Raw genomic sequence first — 17781 nt, forward strand, 5'->3', positions numbered from 1 at the left:
TTATTTTGTATTTTAATGTCAATTTCTTGAATTTTTTTTATATATTTTCAAGTTTAGTTTCTGTCTGATATGGGGTTGGTGAAGATTTTTTTCTGATTCAGTAGGCTACCTTTTTGTCTTATTGACTGTACCTTTGCTTTTCAGAAGCTTCTCAGTTTCTGGAAGTCCCATTTGTTTATTGTTTCTCTCAGTGTCTGTGCTACTTGTGTTATATTTAGGAAGTGGTCTTCTGTGCCAATGCATTGAAGGCTACATCCCAATTCTCTCATACCAGGTTCAGTGTGGTTGATTTCATACTGATGTCTTTAATCCATTTAAACTTAAATTTGTGAATAGGGACAGATATGTGTCTATTTGCTTTCTGCTACATAGTGACATCTAGTTTCTCCAGGCCTATTTGTTGAAGATGCTTTCTTTTTTCTATTGTTTGATTTTAGATTATTTGTCAAAATTTGGTGTCCATGGGTGTGTGGTTTTATATCCAGGTCTTTGATTTCATTCCATTTGTCACCCTGTCTGTTTTTATGGCAATACCAAGCTTTTCTCTACTGTAGCATCATAATAAAGCATGATGTCAGGGACGGTCATGCCTCCAGAAATTACTTTATTGTACAGAATTGTTTTGGCTATCCTGGGATTTTTGTTTTACTATATGAAGTTGAGTATTATTCTTTCCACATCTGTGAAGAATTGTGCTGGGATTTGATGGGGATTGCATTGAATCTGTAGATTGCTGTTTGTAGGATTGCCATTTTTACTATGTTGATCCTACCTATGCAAGAGCATTGGATATCCTTTCCATATTCTGGTATCTTTTTGATTTTTTTTCTTCAGAGACTTAAATAAAGTTCTTTTTTTTTTTTTTTTTTCGAGACGGGGTTTCTCTGTGGCTTTGGAACCTGTCCTGGAACTAGCTCTATAGACCAGGCTGGTCTCAAACTCACAAAGATCCGCCTGCCTCTGCCTCCCGAGTGCTGGGATTAAAGGTGTGCGCCACCATCGCCCGGCTTAAATAAAGTTCTTGTCAAACAAATCTTTCACTTCTTTATTTAGTGCAACCCCAAGATATTTTATGTTATGTGTGGCTATTTCGAAGGGTGATGCTTCTCTGATTTCTTTCTCAGCTTCTTTATCATTTGTGTATAGGAGGGTTATGGACTTTTCTAAAGTTGATCTGCAAATGATATGATAGTGGAAGTTTAACTATTTCCTTTCTAATTTAAATCCCCTTGATCCCCTCTTGTTGTCTTATTGCTATAGCCAGAACTTCAAGAACTATGTTGAATAGATATAGAGAGTGTACAGCCTTGTCTTGTTTCTGATTTTAGTGAAATCACTTTGAGTTTCTTTCCATTTAATTTGATGTTGGCTGTTGGCTTGCTATATATTGCTTTTATTATGTTTAGATATGTCCCTTATATCCCTGATTTCTCCACGATCTTTATCATGAAGAGGTATTGGAATTCGTCAAAATGAGGTGATCATGTGATCTTTTTCTTTCAGTTTATTTATATGATGGATTACATTGATAGATTTTCTTATGTTGAACCACCCCTGCATCTCAGGGATGAAGCCTACTTAGTCATGGAAGATAATTTTTTGATGTGTTCTTGGATTTGGTTTGCCAGTATTTTACTGAGTATTTCTACATCAATGTTCATGAGTGAGATTTGTCTCTAATTCTCCTTCTTGATTGGTGTCAATTCGTGTGGTGGTATTGTATCAGGGTAACTATAGCCTCATAATGTTCCTTCTGTTTCTAATATATGCAACAATTTGAGGAGTATAGATATTAGCTCTTATTTGGAGTTCTGGTAGATTTCTACACTGAAAACGACTAGCTCTGGGCTTTTTGGTTGAGAGCATTTTGATAACTGCTTCTATATCCTTGTAGATCATAGGTGTATTTAAATTTTTCATCTGTTTTTGCTTTAATTTTGGTGTGTGGTATCTATCCAGAAAATTGTCCATTTCTTTTACATTTTCCAATTTTTTGGAGTACAGGTTTTTGCAGTATGACCTAATGATTCTCTAAATTTCCTCAGTGTGTGTTGTTATGCCCTCCTTTCATTTCTAATTTTGTTCATTTGGATGTTCTCTCTCTGCCTTTTGATTATTTTGGATAAGAGTTTTTTCTATTTTACTAATTTTCTCAAAGAACCAGCTCTTTGTTTTGTTGATTCTTTGTATTTTTTTCATTGTTTCTATTTTACTGATTTCAGCCCTCAATTTTATAATTTCCTGTCATCTACCCCTTCTGGGTGCATCTGCTTCTTTTTGTTTTAGAACTTTCAGGTGTGCTGTTAAGTGTTATGTAGGCACTTAGTACTATAGCGCCATGGATCCAGCCCTGCTCCAGAGTTTCATCTTGAGGACAGTTTCTGGTCAGCCAGCTAAAACATCCTGTTTGTTTCTGTGCTCCCTCTGCCCCTTCTAGTGATTAGCTGTAGGGCACTGCTCACTCCATCTTAGGTGTGGCAATTTCCAACCTACCTGGGGGAAACTCCTTGTGCAGGAGCTAGGTATATAAGGTTTTCCCTAAGTTTGAATAAATGGCATTCGGCTTATCTCCTTTCAAATGACCCAGGTCTCTTGTGTGTTCTTTCAATCTCCAGGCCCTTGCCTGGCTCACGTGCAGTACAGTGGCGCACAAATTGTACCGAGTGGGTAACACAGACACAGGTGTTACAATTGGAGACATGGCTGGGAGGCCCAGAAGCGAGATCAGGAAGTAGGAGACCCCTGAGAGATCACCCTCGGAAGGCTGGCCAGCAGGTAAGAAATTGATTGGTGAGGGTGAGTTGATAATGGATGCAAGTAATTCTGTTCCAGTATTGACAGCCCATTAATGGGCCAATTGTTGGTTCTTTTCAAGAAGCAAGACAAGGAAGGCACCGATATTAAAAATAGACAGTACAAGAGTTCTTTTTTTATTATTTATTTATTAAAAATTTCCACCTCCTCCCATTTCCCTCTCACTCCCCCCACTCCCTCTCCCCCTCCCTCTCCACTCCTAAGAGAAGTCAGGGTGCCCTGACCTGCGGGAAGTCCAAGGCCCTCCCCACTCCATCCAGGTCTAGGAAGGTGTGCATCTAAACAGACTAGGCTTCCAAAAATCCAGTACATGCTGTACAAATCCCAGTGTCATTATCATTGGCTTCTCAGTCAGTCCTCATTGTCAGCCACATTCAGAGAGTCTGGTCTGATCGCATGCTCCTTCAGTCCCAGTCCAAATGGCCTTGATGAGCTCCCATTAGATCAATCCCACCATCTCCATGGGTGGACACCCCCCTCGCGGTCCTAACTTCCTTGCTCACGTTCTCCATCCTTCTGCTCTTCATCTGGACCTTGGGAGCTCAGTCCAGTGCTCCAGTGTGGGTCTTTATCTCCATCCATCGCTAGATGAAGGTTCTAAGGTGATATGAAAGATATTCATCAGTGTGGCTATAGGATCGGGCCATTTCAGGCATCCTCTGCTGCCCAGGGACCTAGCTGGGGACATCTCCTTGGACACCTGGGAACCCCTCTAGAGCCAAGTCTCTTGCCAACTCTAAAATGGCTCCCTTAACTAAGATATCTTCTTCTCTGATCCCATATCCACCCTTCCTCCATCTCAACCATCCCATTCCCCCAAACTCTCCTCAATCCTCCCCTTGTCCCTTCTTTCTCCCCATCTTCCCTTCCCCCCCACCCCCACCCCCGTGCTCCCAACTTTTGCCCAGCAATCTTGTCTACTTCCAATATCCAGGAGGATAAATATATGCTTTTCTTTGGGTTCACCTTCTTATTTAACTTCTCTAGGATCACAAATTATAGGCTCAATGACCTTTGTTTATGGCTAGAATCCACTTATGAGTGAGTACATACCATATTCATCTTTTTGGGTCTGGGTTATCTAACTCAGTAAAGTGTTTTATATTTCCATTCATTTGCATGGAAACTTCAAGATGTCATTGTATTTTACCACTGAGTAGAACTGTAAAGGGTATATTGCCACACCTTCTTTATTCATACTTCTATTGAGGGTCATCTAGGTTGTTTCCAGGTTCTGGCTATTACAAATAGTGCTGCTACGAACATAGTTGAACAAATGTTTTTGTAGTCTGAATGTGGCTGACAATGAGGGCTGACTGAGAAGCCAATGATAATGACACTGGGTTTTGATTCTACTGCATGTAGTGGCTTTTTGGGTGCCTAGTCTGTTTGGATGCTCACCTTCCTAGACCTGGATGGAGGGGGGAGGACCTTGGACTTCCCACAGGGCAGGCCACCCTGACTGCTCTTAGGACTGGAGAGTGAGGGGGAGAGGCATGGGGGGAGGGGAGAGAAATAGGAGGAGCAGAGGAGGTGGAAATTTTTAATGAATAAATTTTAAAAAATCTGATCTTTGAGTAAACACTTTTTCATTGACTCACGAAACACACCACCCACTGACTTATCCAACTTGAAGCCCATGCCATGAGAGGGAGCCTACACCTAACACTGCAGGACCCAGAGGCTGGACAGCCCAGGAATTCAGGATAGAAGCAAACATGACTGGAAAAATTTTCAATGAACTGATTAGTAATGTTGTTCTCTTATACTCGTAGGTTGGAGCCCAGCCTAATTATCATAAGAAAGGCATCATCTAGCAACTCATGGGAGAAGATGCAGAAACACAAAGCCAAACACTTGGAGGCTTCATGGGAACCCCACAGAGAAAGAGAGGATGAATTATGGGTACTAGTGGGATCGAAGACACCATGAAAACATGGAACACAGGGCTAATAGAGGATCACAGAGACTAAAGTGATAATCACAGACCCTGTATGGGTCCGAGCTAGACTTTCTGCATATGAGTTATGGTAGTGTATCTGGGTATTATTGCGGAACTCCTAACACTGGGAGTGAGGGAGTTCTCTGATTATTTTACTTGCCCTAGGGACCTTTGTCTTCTACTGGATTGCCTCATCCAGCCCTGTTATGAGTGATTGTGGCAAGTCTAAGATAAATTGTGATACCATGTGTGGTTAATATCCCTGGGAGGTCTGATCATATTGAAGGCAAAGAGAAGAGTGGATTTGGATTTGAGGGATAGGGGATGTGGGGGGCTAGGGAGGAGTGGAGGGAAGGAAGATTGTAGTTGGAATGTAATATATGAGAGGAGAATATAAAAGGAAAATGAATAAGATCTCTTGAGTAAATTGGGAGCATGAAAATCATGGGAGAGGGTAGAAGGTGGGGGAAGGAAGAGAGGGGAGTGGATAAAAATATATAGTTAAATAAAAGGAATGAAATCACTCATGTGCAAGGTCCTAAGGTGAAGGCCACTCTCAGGATGAAAACAGCATGATTTGCCCTTACATGAAGGACTTTACATCTGTACATAAAACAAACTGTGGATCAAAACCGTTTTGAAACCAGCTCTGTCCACAGTGAGACATGGGCAGACCCTCCTCCTGTCCCTCTTCCTCACTTCACATGGATGACTGGCGTGCAGACTCTCCGTGCCCAGCAGAGTCCAGCTCTACTGACTCCCTGCCAAAGTTTACAACAGTTGTCTCAACAAAAGACTTAGAAAATTTCTAGTCTAAGAAGTAAATGAATGAGCTCACACTTGTACTGTTTGGATCACACTTTTTTATTTTTGTTTTGCTTGTGCTACAAAGTTTCCACCTCATATACACACACAAGCAAAGGTAATTCTCTGAGCTTGAATTTCTCATGGTCAGAAAGAAGATGAGAGTTTGTTCCAAGTAACACTGTCAGTATCTTTGTTGCCCCCAGGGAGGCGTGGCTAGAAGGATACCAGGACAGAACTAAGAGGCAAAAAGACTGATTTAGGAGGTTTTAAATTCTAAGAAGAGACAAGAATTGGTGCATGATATTACATTCCTAGGTTAAAATCTAGTATTGATAAACTGAGGTGAAGATATGTATAGGGAATTAATATATTTTAAGCATTAGAGCTGGGAGTCAGCTGACATTAGCAGTTTCCCAAGTTGACTGTGGGAGAATTTAGGGCACTCAGTCTCAAATGAGCTTGAACATCCCTTTATCTTCAAAGGTCCCACATGTGACCTATTTATTAGGCTCCTTTTCTGACTGTATATCCTGCCAAATGGGTGATAATAGCACAGAGGTAGCTTCTAATGTATCTCAGAGAATGGAGTAAAGGTATGGCTGCAGGAACCAAGGTTTCTGGCTACAAGACTAGATTCTCTCACTGGAGATCTCATAAGGTAGGGAAAGTCACCCAATAAACAAAAATAAAAAACAAGGCAGTCTCTTTACTGTCCACTGTCCTTGTAGAACAAATAGATCCAGTTATAAAGTATGTCCAGTATATATTCTATATATCAGAACTATATAGCTAAATAAAAAGTCATCTACCTGATCACTCACAGATATATGTGCCCATAAGACTGAGATGTAATCATGAGATTATATATACACATCACTTAAGATTATACACTACAGTGCAAGTATTGGGGAGACACCAAGCTGCTTCAGCAAAAGTGAGCAACAGCTTTCAGAGTCGATGATCCTGCAGAAATTGACTGGTTAGGATTAACCTCCATCATATGTTCATTCCTCTGGTGGGTTGACATCTGAGAAACTAGTTGTCACCTGCTATACCACTCATAGCCCTTGACAGCAGGCAGCATTGGACTTAGGTAAATCAGTGATTTAGTTAAACATTGAATATATTTGACCATATGAGAGGATTTTTTCCTCTATGCAAACACTCCATTTTTGTAGCAGACTCAAAGCATCCAAAAGTTTGGCAGCTACTGGAATTAGTTTCCATGAATTCTAATGACTGGCTATATTTAATCTACAACCTAAAATATTAACTCCTTTCCATTTATTTTAACATAGTGTCTTTATTTCCTTTGGAGACAGACTCAAATTAAATCTTGGCCTGCCCTTGTACCATATGTATCCCAGGATTATAGATATGAGTCTCCATACTGGATATACCTGAGTGATAACTGATCAACTTTACTTTTCTCTGATTAGTAAATTATTGATTAAAAATGCCCCCACTCGGCTGTAGGAGGAGAGGAAAGGTTACTCATTCATCCTGAAAAAAGATTGGAAGACTGGTCTTTGAACTGACTCGGTTAGAGACCTCACACCTATATTCTCCAAAATTCTCCACCTGTACAGGATCTATTCTGAGTCCACACTTTGTTGGGGACAGAGTCATCCTCTCTGTGAGCTGAAGACTCTGGTTATTGAAGATCCAGCGGATGGAGACATCAGTGTCAGGTGAAACACAGGTGAAGATCACAGATCTCTGTGATGAGACTTTGCCATTAGTGATTTGCACGAAAGGCTGTTCAACAAACTCTGTGAAGAAAGAGAGGAGAATACCAAATGACAGGAGTCCAGAGAGTTAAATGAGCCCTTCTTTGGTTCATACTTAATAAAGCCTCCAGGGGGCAGAGTTTGAAGCTGTGACTATAGACAAATCTTGTGCTTTGGATTTGCCACCCAGGGACTCCGTGACCCTGATTCATACACTGTTTCTTGTGACTCAGTTTCTCTGTAATATGACACACAGTGCATGATCATTGCTGGGTACACGAGAAAAGCTTAGTTATGAGCAATGATCTGTCCTTGGGATGGGAGTGGCTCATCTTAGCAACATCTGTTACTATTTACCTGCAGAAGAAAATGCCCTAGACTGGACCCATGAATAGAAAGAAGAACCTGGAGTAGCTGCCTCCACTGTTTCTTCCCTTGGTGCCTTGACTTTCTTCCTGTGAAGTCTCATAAACCCATCAGAACAGTAGGCTAGTGGCTTAGACGCCTGTCCACTGAGTCTCAGGAGGAGATGTAGAGATGGCTTATATAACTGCAGCTGTCATGGCAGTACACGGCTGGCTCTACATTCCTAGGGATTTGGAGAATCAGGAAAGCCTTGTTCCCTGTCAGCTCTAACAGGAAATCAGAACAGACAGTGACAAATATCTCCCCAGTATAACCGGTGTAGCCAGGGGAAGTGTTGGAGTCAGGGCTCCTGTTGCTCTCTGTGAGGACCCCATGGCTCCCTCATCCATTGTCTACTTGACTTGCAAAGTCTGTCTTAAAGCTATGTGTATGACGACAGCCTCAAGAATCTGCACTGAGGCCGCCATCCTTGTGCTGAGTTACCCAGCATACATTCTCCTCTGTGCAGAGAAAGACAGGTGAGAGATTCTGACCTATTGCTGTTTGTCCACCCGCTGTGTTCCCTACAGTAAGTACCCACACCCTATGGTGGGACCACATTGCAGTAGGGAAGAGAGCAGGCACAGCCCAGTTCTGACAGTTCAGTGTATGCAGTAAGATAAGCCCCACACAGCAGCTGAAGGCCCCAGAGTCACTTACTGTTCACATGGAATTGCACATAAGCTTTTTCAGTTTTGAAGTAACTTTTCAAAATTTCTAGTGTGTACATTCCTGCATCTTTCTCAGCGACGTCCTGGAGCAGCAGGGATCCGTTGGGGTACACAGTCTCTCTTCTGCTGTACTGATCCCCCCAGGTGGTGGTATTCAGGACTCTGCTGCATTTGACAATTTCAAAATATGGGACTCTATATATTGCCCTGTACCAGGTAAAGGCCTGTAGATCTTCTGGAAGATTATGAACTTGGAGAAGAACATCTTCCCCTTCAATAGCATACAGAGGCACGGGTTGGATCATGAGCTGGGAAGAGGTGAGAGGGTTACAGCATGGGGAAAGGGAGCCTGGAAGGGGAAAGAAGAAAGCTGTCACTTGGGGATCACTGTACATGGTGAAAGGATGATGACCTCCATCTTGCAGATGGGTTTGCCGCTCACTCTACCTAGAACTGCAGCTGTGTCTATGCTACTTAATGACGGTCTGCAACATGACCTCCTCCATTCCATGTATGTTCCCAACAGTGTCATTTCCTCATTAGGAAACTCTCCCTCTCCCCTCGGGTGTCGTCATAGCTGTTCCCTAACTGCTCCAGTCAGACACTGCTCACTCATGCACAGTGAGGTCTGAGATGATGTCTCCCCTTGAACTCAGCATGACTGGGATTTTCACTTTATAGGTTTTTTTTCAGTTTCCATTGTGGCTCCACTCAACTCCCAACATCACACTATACATGCCCTTGTTTCCCTGCCTGCCAGCCCCCAGGACTGGGTCTGGGTGGGATCTGGGAGCCGTCTGATCTTCAGGGAAAACTAGGGTCTTTAAAAAGGTGTGGGTACCAGACTGGCTGGTTTTATGTCAACTTGACACAAAGGAGAGTTGCTTGAAAGACAAGGCCTTGGTTGAAAATGCCACCACCAGATCTACCTGTGGGCAAGACTATAGTACATTTTCTAAATTGGGACTTGATAGGAAAGGGTTGAGACCACTGTAGGCAATTCCATCCCTGGGCAAGCTGTCCTAGGTGATATAAGGGTATAGTTTGAGCAAGCCACAAGGAGCAAGCCAGTAGGCAGCACTCCTCCATGTTATCTCTACCAGTTCCTGGATTTCATTTATAACACTCTCAATATGGAGCTAATATATGCCCCATTTTGACATGGATGACCTAAAAATCATTGTTTCCCATCAGTTTTGACAAGAAATAAGAGTAGAATACTGGAAAAATACTCCCTTTGGTCACTTTATCCCAGCCTTGGAAAGAAGGCAGGCTTAGGCTTTCCCCATTCAGAGACCCAAGAGACTGAGATGATGCTAACATTTTAGGATGATTACATCAAGGTATTCCTTGGTACAGGAGGAGTGAGGAGATGGAAGCTGATCTATGGCCGTTTGTTTCTACCATGTTTATCCTGTACTAAGTGCACAAACCTCCACCTGCAGACACAGTGAAGAAAGAAAGGAGGCTAGGCCAATCACAACAGTCCTGTGTATCTAAACCCCACCTAGCACTGAAGAATCATAATGAATCACTTACTGTTCACGTGGAGTTGTACATGTGCTTCTTCACTTTTCAGATCTGTACCCATAATTCGTAGGGTGTACAATCCAGCATCATTCTGAGTGATATTGTGAAGCAGCAGGGATCCATCACTGTTCAATGTCTCTCTACCACTGTGTGCAGGCCCCATCACACTTGAATTCATGTCTGTCGTGATTCGGGCAATCTCATGGTCCCTAAACACAGACATTCCTTTGAACCAGGCAAAGCCTTGAAGATTCTCCGGGAGATGGTGAATCAGTAGACGAACACTTCCCCCTTCAGCAGCAATAGGTGGCACAGATTCAATAGTGGGCTGGGCAGAGGTCACATGGCGCCCACAGTTCCAAAGGAAATCTAAAAGGGAAGAGGGAGATCCAACTAAAGTGGAACTTTTGTGCTTGACTAAGATGAGGCCCTGTGTCATGAGCATCTGTGTCCATTGCTGAGCCTATGTTTGTGGGGGAGTGTTTCCTGCCCTGATTTCTGTTGGTCTGCACACGACCTTCATGTTCTCAGTGTCCCCACACTTGTCATTTCCACTATATGGCTCTCTCTCTTCATTTGTCAACAATGTCTTGACTTCCTGTCTGCCATCAGACGGCTACTCCATTTACAGTGGATGATGTTGGGTTGGTGCCTGCCCAAACTCTTCCCCTACATATGCTGTGTCTTTACTCTCTGACTTTGTTGTTGTGTTTCACTTGGGGTTGCAGCCAACACTTGAATTTACCTGCAAGCTTTCTTTATTTCAAGTCCATCATCAACTGGGACATCATAATAACCATGAGTTATCTTATACTTTAAAAAGAAAATTCTGCCTAGAAAAAAACTCAAATACGTGTGGAGACTGAATGAATGAACTGATATCCCAGAATCCTGTATGCTCATGCATTTATCTGAGAAACTCAAACGTTTGTGAATACAGTATTGGATCATTCCATTTGCATTGATTCTTTCCACTTATTTACATATTATACTTATGTTTGAGTAGTGTAAGGCCTATACTAGTGTGGGTGGGTGGGCTAGGACACAGTATTTAAGTGGAAGTAAGAAGACTTCTGTTCATTGCTCTCAGCTTCTCCGACTACAAAGCAAATGCCCATATCCACTGGACCATATTAGTGATGCACATCAGCTTGATTTTTTTTTTATTTGCCCATCAAACTGAGAACAGCAGTCTTCAGAATATTGTATTCATGTTTAATAACTTTTTGGAAGAATATTTTCTCCTCCACCCTTACTGTTTAATACTCATTGAGAGCTTCCTAATGCCGAGCCTCTCTCCAAACTGTATCTTCTCCCCTACAAACACTGAGACTCCTCACATGTCTTTGTGCCACCCAGGAGCCTCTGGATAGCATGTCAGTCCTCTCCTCTCACACACTTTCTCCTCATCTGTGGGCAGAAGCAGCTGAGATGTGGTACCGTCTATGCAGAGAAGTAAAGGGGGCCTCCATTGTTTGGTTTGGCTGATCTGTCATCAGTATATCTGTCCAGGATAGTTCCCAAGCTATGCTGTCCTTTCCCTACCTGAGCTGAGTCTCTTCCCTGGAAGGACCAACTCCCCGAGTCCTCTTGCCTGTGGGTGGGTCTGTAATCAAAACACTGCTCTGCCTCTCCACTTCCATTGCTACACTATATTCCTTTCCCATTCCATCTTTCTGTTTCTGACCCCTAGAACACAGAGTGAAAGCCAAGGGTAATAATTATCCTTAGGACATGAGGTAATAGCAACTGACCCTGGAACTGTACTCTGCTATGTCCTGGCTGAAGTTTTTCAGCACTAAAGTAGAAAAGTCTATACAATTATATGAAAAAGAAAACAAAACTGGGCACTCAGTCTGCCTTGTGTTTTTGTGCTCTAGTAACAAGGAATTTGTTCCCAGCCGGAAGGTGGAAAAACTGTCCTTGAAGTTCCAAAGGGACCAGGTGAGTGATGTTTGGAAAAAAAAATCTTTTCTCAATGGAGTCACCATCAGACTGGGTTGTGATTGGGGTCAAAGGCCCAGGAGGTGTTAGGAGTCTCACATCTCAGAAAAAGGTTGTGAGCTCCTTCATCTGTGCAAGATTTTCAAGACCATGCACCCACTTCCTCTGTTTGTTGAGCTGTGCAATGGGTATGCCAGTGTGCTCCTTGGTCTTTCTGTGCTGACTTGGATCTCTATTTAGTTGAATCCTCTTGGATATTGTATATTTCCCAAAGGAAAAACATAAAGTGAGAAACATAACGTGTTCTCATGGCAGTGTAGCAAACACATTAAGCAGCTGGTACATCTGAGAATTCTGTGACCCTGATTTCCGGGTTTTTAAAAACAGGAGAAGAGCCAAGCTACTAGATAAGCTCTGGAAAATACTTTTCTGCCAGTTCATTGTGTGTCCTGATAACATCCCTGGTGATCTCCAGGGGAACTACAATTCCTGTCCGGGAAACAGTAAGGTCAGCACATTCTGTAGCTTTTTGCTGCAGGAGAGAATTCCCTGAGCTGGGCACAGAGGACGAACACTTGTCAGGACAAACTATTTCCTGGGTTCCTCTCTTTGGGGACCATGACCTTCATGTAAAATCTTATAAGCCAAAAAAGACAGTTGGTAAGCAGCCTGGAGTCCTGATGAGCTAAACTCCTCTCTCTGAAGGAGGTGGCCAAGGTATCCTATTATCATAGGATAACAACCATGGCTCTCAGAACACTGCCCTCTTTGGCTGCACACATCACAAGACTCTGCCTGCTAGGGAGCACTGTCCCTGTCATCAGAAAGCCAAAATCCAACACTTATAAAAATCATCTCATGGTCACCCATAGTTGAGCCTGAGACAGAGGTGTGCAGGCAGAACATGCTGGGCTCCCATCTCTGTGAGGACCACATGCTTTCCTCAACCAAGTACAATATTAATTCCCTCAGGGTCTTTTGCAAGGAAACATTCCTGGTTAGAATGCCTAGAGTCTAGACAGAGGCTGACATCCTTGTCTGACTTACCCACCAAGCATCCACCTCTGTGCAAAGTGAAGTCAAATGAAGAATTCTAATCTATTGCTATTATTCTATACCATACATGCCTGTGCCCTGAAGTAAATGCTCAGACTCCAACACAGGGGCACAATGCATCTGGACAGTAGGCACAGACCTCTCTCCTGTGTGTATCCAGTGAAATGAACCTCACCCAGCTCATAGAGTTCACAACGAATCACTTACCGTGAACATGGACGTATGTGTATGTTGTTGATATGATGTTTAAATACTTATCATAGCTTCGTAGGGTATAGAATCCTGTGTCTTTCTGGGTAACATTTTTAATCAGCAGGGATCCGTTGTAATATATTGTCTCTCTACCGCTGTGCAAAGGCCCAGATGCACTTAAATTGATGTGCCGTCCATATATTGCAATCACAGCTTTCATATTTGTTAGCCCTTTGAACCAGACTAAGGTTACAGTCTTCTCCGGCAGATTGTCGACAAGAAAAAGAATGTTATCTCCTTCGGCCATCAGGGGTGGCACTGATTCAATGGTCACTGAGGCAGTGATGGACAGGTGCCAGAGAGCTAAAAAGGAGGCTGGAGAGGAATTGAGAAAAACCACCAGTATTAAACTCATCTTCTGGTGTGATTAGGGGTGTACCCACCCTCCTCTGCAGATATGAGCCACATGACTTCCATTGACAAAGGCGGAAAGTGTTATTAACTCTCTTAGGAATTCTATGCTCACATGTCTGCCTGGATCCCCCTCAGCGGCCCACATCCCTCCTCACATAGAGTATTTGGTGTGAGGAACAATGCCTCTTTGAACTCTTCCTTTGGAGACTCCTCACTTTCTGATTTTTTTCTATCTTCCCATTGTCATTCTAGTCAATCCATGGCTTTACCTTCTGGATATACTGACATCAGGTCCTCAAGAACCAGAGATTTTGTTTGTTTGTTTGTTTGTTTTTGTATTTGGTTTTGGTAATGGTTTTAGTTATGTTTTTTTGAGACAGGAACTCTCTGTCCTATAACTTGCTCTGTAGACAACATTGGCCTTTAACTCAGAGTTCACCTGCCTCTGCTTCCCAAGTGCTGGGATTATAAGGTCTGAACCACCAGTGCCCCCCCATTGAACCATGGATTTGTTAAGGGCAGGATTAGTCTGACCTTTTTGTCTGGTTCAGCTCCTAGAAAAGACTCAGGCACAAGTGGAGAAAGGAAAGAAGGAAGGAAGAAGGAATGTGTCTTCATGGATTTCTCTTCACAGTTCCAAGGTTTGGAGCTTATGACAATAATTGCATTCAAGTGTGAAATAAATGATTATAGATTTACTTGTGTAAATATGTGTGAGTATTTGTGTAGGCTGATGTCTCCTTGGGAACAGATGAAGATGTATGCAATGACTCTGTGTGTAAGCACAAAGGGTCTGCATGTGTTGGCACATGCCACAATACCTATGTGAAGGGCAGAGTAGAGCCTGCAGGAATCTGTTCTCTCCATCCACTGTGTGGGAGATTAGGATCAGGTTGTCATATCTTCACACGCTGAGACATCTCGCTAGTCATCCCTGTTTGATTTTGTTTGGAGGGTTATGCTGTCAAGATTGGGAACAGCTGTCCTCAGAACACTGCAGTCCATGTAATTCGCTGTGTAGATGGAGTATTTGAGACTTTTCTCTTACCACCATCATCTCCGTTCTCTGAGAGCTTAGGCTTCTGAGCCTATGTTCCTCCCTGTGACTTCTGCCCCATAACTGCAAACAGAAACCTTGAGTCTCATCTTGGGCTCCTGTCCTCTTTAGGAGACTCCAGCCAGCTTCTGAGACCCCCTCCCCACAAAGTCAGAAAGTGGATACTCTTACCTGTGATCAAAAACCCCTGCCAGGGGGTACACCCTTTGCTGAGAAGCACAGAGGACTCCATCAATCTTCCCACTTGGTGACCTGCCTCTGAGGAGAAGAGCCTCAGCTCCAGCACAGAACTCAAGCTCTGATCTTCCTCCTTCTAGGCTGAGATTCTTCTCAGACAAGAGCACTTCCTAGAAAACCATGGGTTATGAGAGTGGGGATTGAGGTCAAGGCACTTCTTAATCCCTTCCACTCTCAGTGTTGTCTTGCAACCCTCTCAGCTTGATTTTATATTTCTCCACCAAGCAACATTTGTTTAGCAACAGTGATGATAAACATCCCTATGCCCTCAGGAGCAATGACTCATCCCAGGGCTGACACCTGCTGTGTCCTTGCCTTGGGTCTGTCAGCACCAAAGAGGGAGCCTCCATCCTGCCTATGTGACCATGTGATACAGAGACCAAGCTGAGCACCCAGCCTACCCTGTGTTCTCAATGCTCTGGGAATATGGTATTTACTTAATTTCTGCAAGAAGGTGACAGAGATGTCTCTGAGGGCTGGAAAGAGGCAGGCTGAGTAATGACTAGGGATGAAGATCAATCCTTTATCACTAATGACACCAGTCAAATTAATGATCCAAGAAAGAGACCCAGGAGCAAACTCAGGGTTGGGAAAGAGGTGACCCGTGTGTCCTTGAAAGGACTGTGGGCTCCCTCTTCCTATGGAATGTTTCAAGACAACATTCTAGAATTTTGGGTAGGGTGAGCCCATGTTGTCCCTGATCTTCCTGGACCACCTTTGCCCTTTGCCTGGGTGATTCCCTAGTGGTAATCTTGTCTTCCCCTTTGAGAGATGCCAGGAGGAGGGAGGCCTTCAAGGTCCCAATGCCAAAAAGTGTTCTCAGGCAAAGGAAGGAGCCAGGAGGTCAGAGCAGGGTCTTCTGAAGATGTTCAAGGTGAGCAAAGACAGAGATGGAAATCAGTCTGCACAAGGAAACAATTATTAGAGCATTGAGCAATGCCCTGCTATCGCCCCCTGGAGGTCACTGGGAAAACTGCAATCTGATGTCTAGGGCTATAGCAAGCATGATCAAGAAGCCAAGTGTGAAATTCCCTGATACATTCAGCACAGGTGGGATGCAGGACTTGTCATCCTAATCAGTGTGCTTTTCAGGATTAGTAATTCCTTCTAATGTAGTATGGGTGTAGACAGGGTTCTGGATTTGTCCTGGAAAGCCCTGGACTAAAATTGGAAATGGTGTAAATCCAGAGAACCGGCATTCTCAGGAGGAGCCTTCTGCTCAGGAAATTTAGGAAGAAAGTCCTAGGACATTTTTCTTGAGAGTGAAAGGACAGGACACAGCTAGGCATGGTGACGAATGCCTTTAATTCCAGTACTCAGGAGGCAGAGGCATGTGGATCCAGGCCTATCTCATCTATGGAAAAAGTTCCAGGACAGCTGGGGTTACACACAGAAGTCATTTCTGATAAAAACAAATGGGAAAGAACACTAATGGGACTGTAATGCACTTTCTGAGCAGTCACTGCTATCTAAATCCCACCTTCTCTTTGCCCAGAGGATGCTGATGGGTTTTGCTCTTGAGTACAAATCACATTGATTCAAATAGGTGTGTCTTCCCTATACGCTGTTCTAACGTTTCTTTCTTTTGTTGTGATAAAAAAAATCCTCCAAAAAGAGTAGTTTAGGAGAGAGAGTAGAGTCCATTTTCCTACTGAGAAATATTGTAGCATTGAAGAAAGCATGCTATTTGCTGGCTCCCCCTCTGGCTCGGGTATGGGTCCTCCTCTACCATTTAAGACAATCACTTACAGAAATGTACAGCCTTACCTGAGTTGGTTGAGACTGTTTTCTTCGTTGTTGTTTGTTTGTTTTTTCATCCTGACCACAGTTTCCCCTGACTTCTCTCCTTCCAGTCCATCTGCCCACTTCCCCCCTCTGCATTGATCTACTTGTATGTTTTATGCCAATACAATATAATTTTTATTAATGTAGCTCTACAGCAGAACTTGAAATCAGGGCTGGTGGGATACTACCAGAAGTTGTTTGTACAGGATTGTTTTAGCTATCTTGGGTTAGTTTTTTCCATAAGAAGTTGAATATTGTTCTTTGAAGTTCTGTCAAAAATTGTGTTAGAATTTTGGTGGGAATTGCATTGAATCTGGAGATTAGTTTTGATAAGATGGCCATTTTTACTTTGTTAATCCTACTGATCCATGAGCATGGGAGATATCTTTTGATATGTTCTCTAATTTCTGTTTTCAAAGACTTAAAGTTTTTGTCCTAAAGGTCTTTCACTTGCTTGGTGACTTAGGGTTTTTATTGCTGTGAAGAGAAACCATGACCATGGTCACTCTTATAGAGAAAAATATTTAATTGTAGTGATTCAGTTTTAGAAGTTCAGCAGATTATCATCATGGTGAAGAACATGGTGGTAAGCAGACTGATATGGGACTTGAGAAGTAGGTGGGGGTCCTACATCTTCCAGCAACAGCAAATGGTCTGTCTGCCAGAAAAACAAAGCTCAAGTGAAAGAGACCTCAAAGCCCACAAACAGTGACACATTTTCTTCAACAAGGCCACACCTCTTAATAATGCCACTCCCTTCGAGGGGCATTTTCTTTAAAACTGTCACGTGGTTAGAGTTGCACTAAGATAGCTTTTATTATTTGTGGATATTTTAAAGAGAATTTTAATCACTGATTTTTTTTATCATCGCTTTTACCATTTGTATGTAGGAGGGCTTCTGATTTTTTTATTTATTTATTTATTAAAGATTTCTGTCTCTTCCCCGCCACTGCCTCCCATTTCCCCCCTACTTCCCCAATCAAGTCCCCCTCCCTCGTCAGCCCAAAGAGCAATCAGGGTTCCCTGCCCTGTGGGAAGTCCAAGGACCACCCGCCTCCATCCAGGTCTAGTAAGGTGAGAATCCAAACTGCCTAGGCTCCCACAAAGCCAGTACGTGCAGTAGCATCAAAAACCCATTGCCATTGTTCTTGAGTTCTCAGTAGTCCTCATTGTCTGCTATGTTCAGCGAGTCCGGTT

At 43.1% G+C, this 17781-nt stretch overlaps 1 protein-coding gene across 1 annotated transcript; it reads right to left on the reverse strand.

Annotated features, from left to right (window-relative positions):
• Positions 1–5712: 5712 nt before the first annotated feature.
• Positions 5713–14794, reverse strand: LOC126491459 (pregnancy-specific glycoprotein 22-like). Its single transcript, XM_050127144.1, has 5 exons — positions 14734–14794; positions 13107–13466; positions 9909–10268; positions 8359–8718; positions 5713–7335 (listed from the first exon to the last, which is right to left on the reverse strand). Exons 1-5 carry the CDS (start codon positions 14792–14794, stop codon positions 7058–7060), a joined length of 1419 nt encoding a protein of 472 aa, XP_049983101.1. The 3' UTR covers positions 5713–7057.
• Positions 14795–17781: the final 2987 nt, after the last annotated feature.

Source organism: Alexandromys fortis, unplaced genomic scaffold, assembly GCF_014885135.2.
Source record: "Alexandromys fortis isolate MF-2015 unplaced genomic scaffold, M_Fortis_MF-2015_v1.1 scaffold_262, whole genome shotgun sequence".
Lineage (NCBI taxonomy): Eukaryota > Metazoa > Chordata > Mammalia > Rodentia > Cricetidae > Alexandromys > Alexandromys fortis.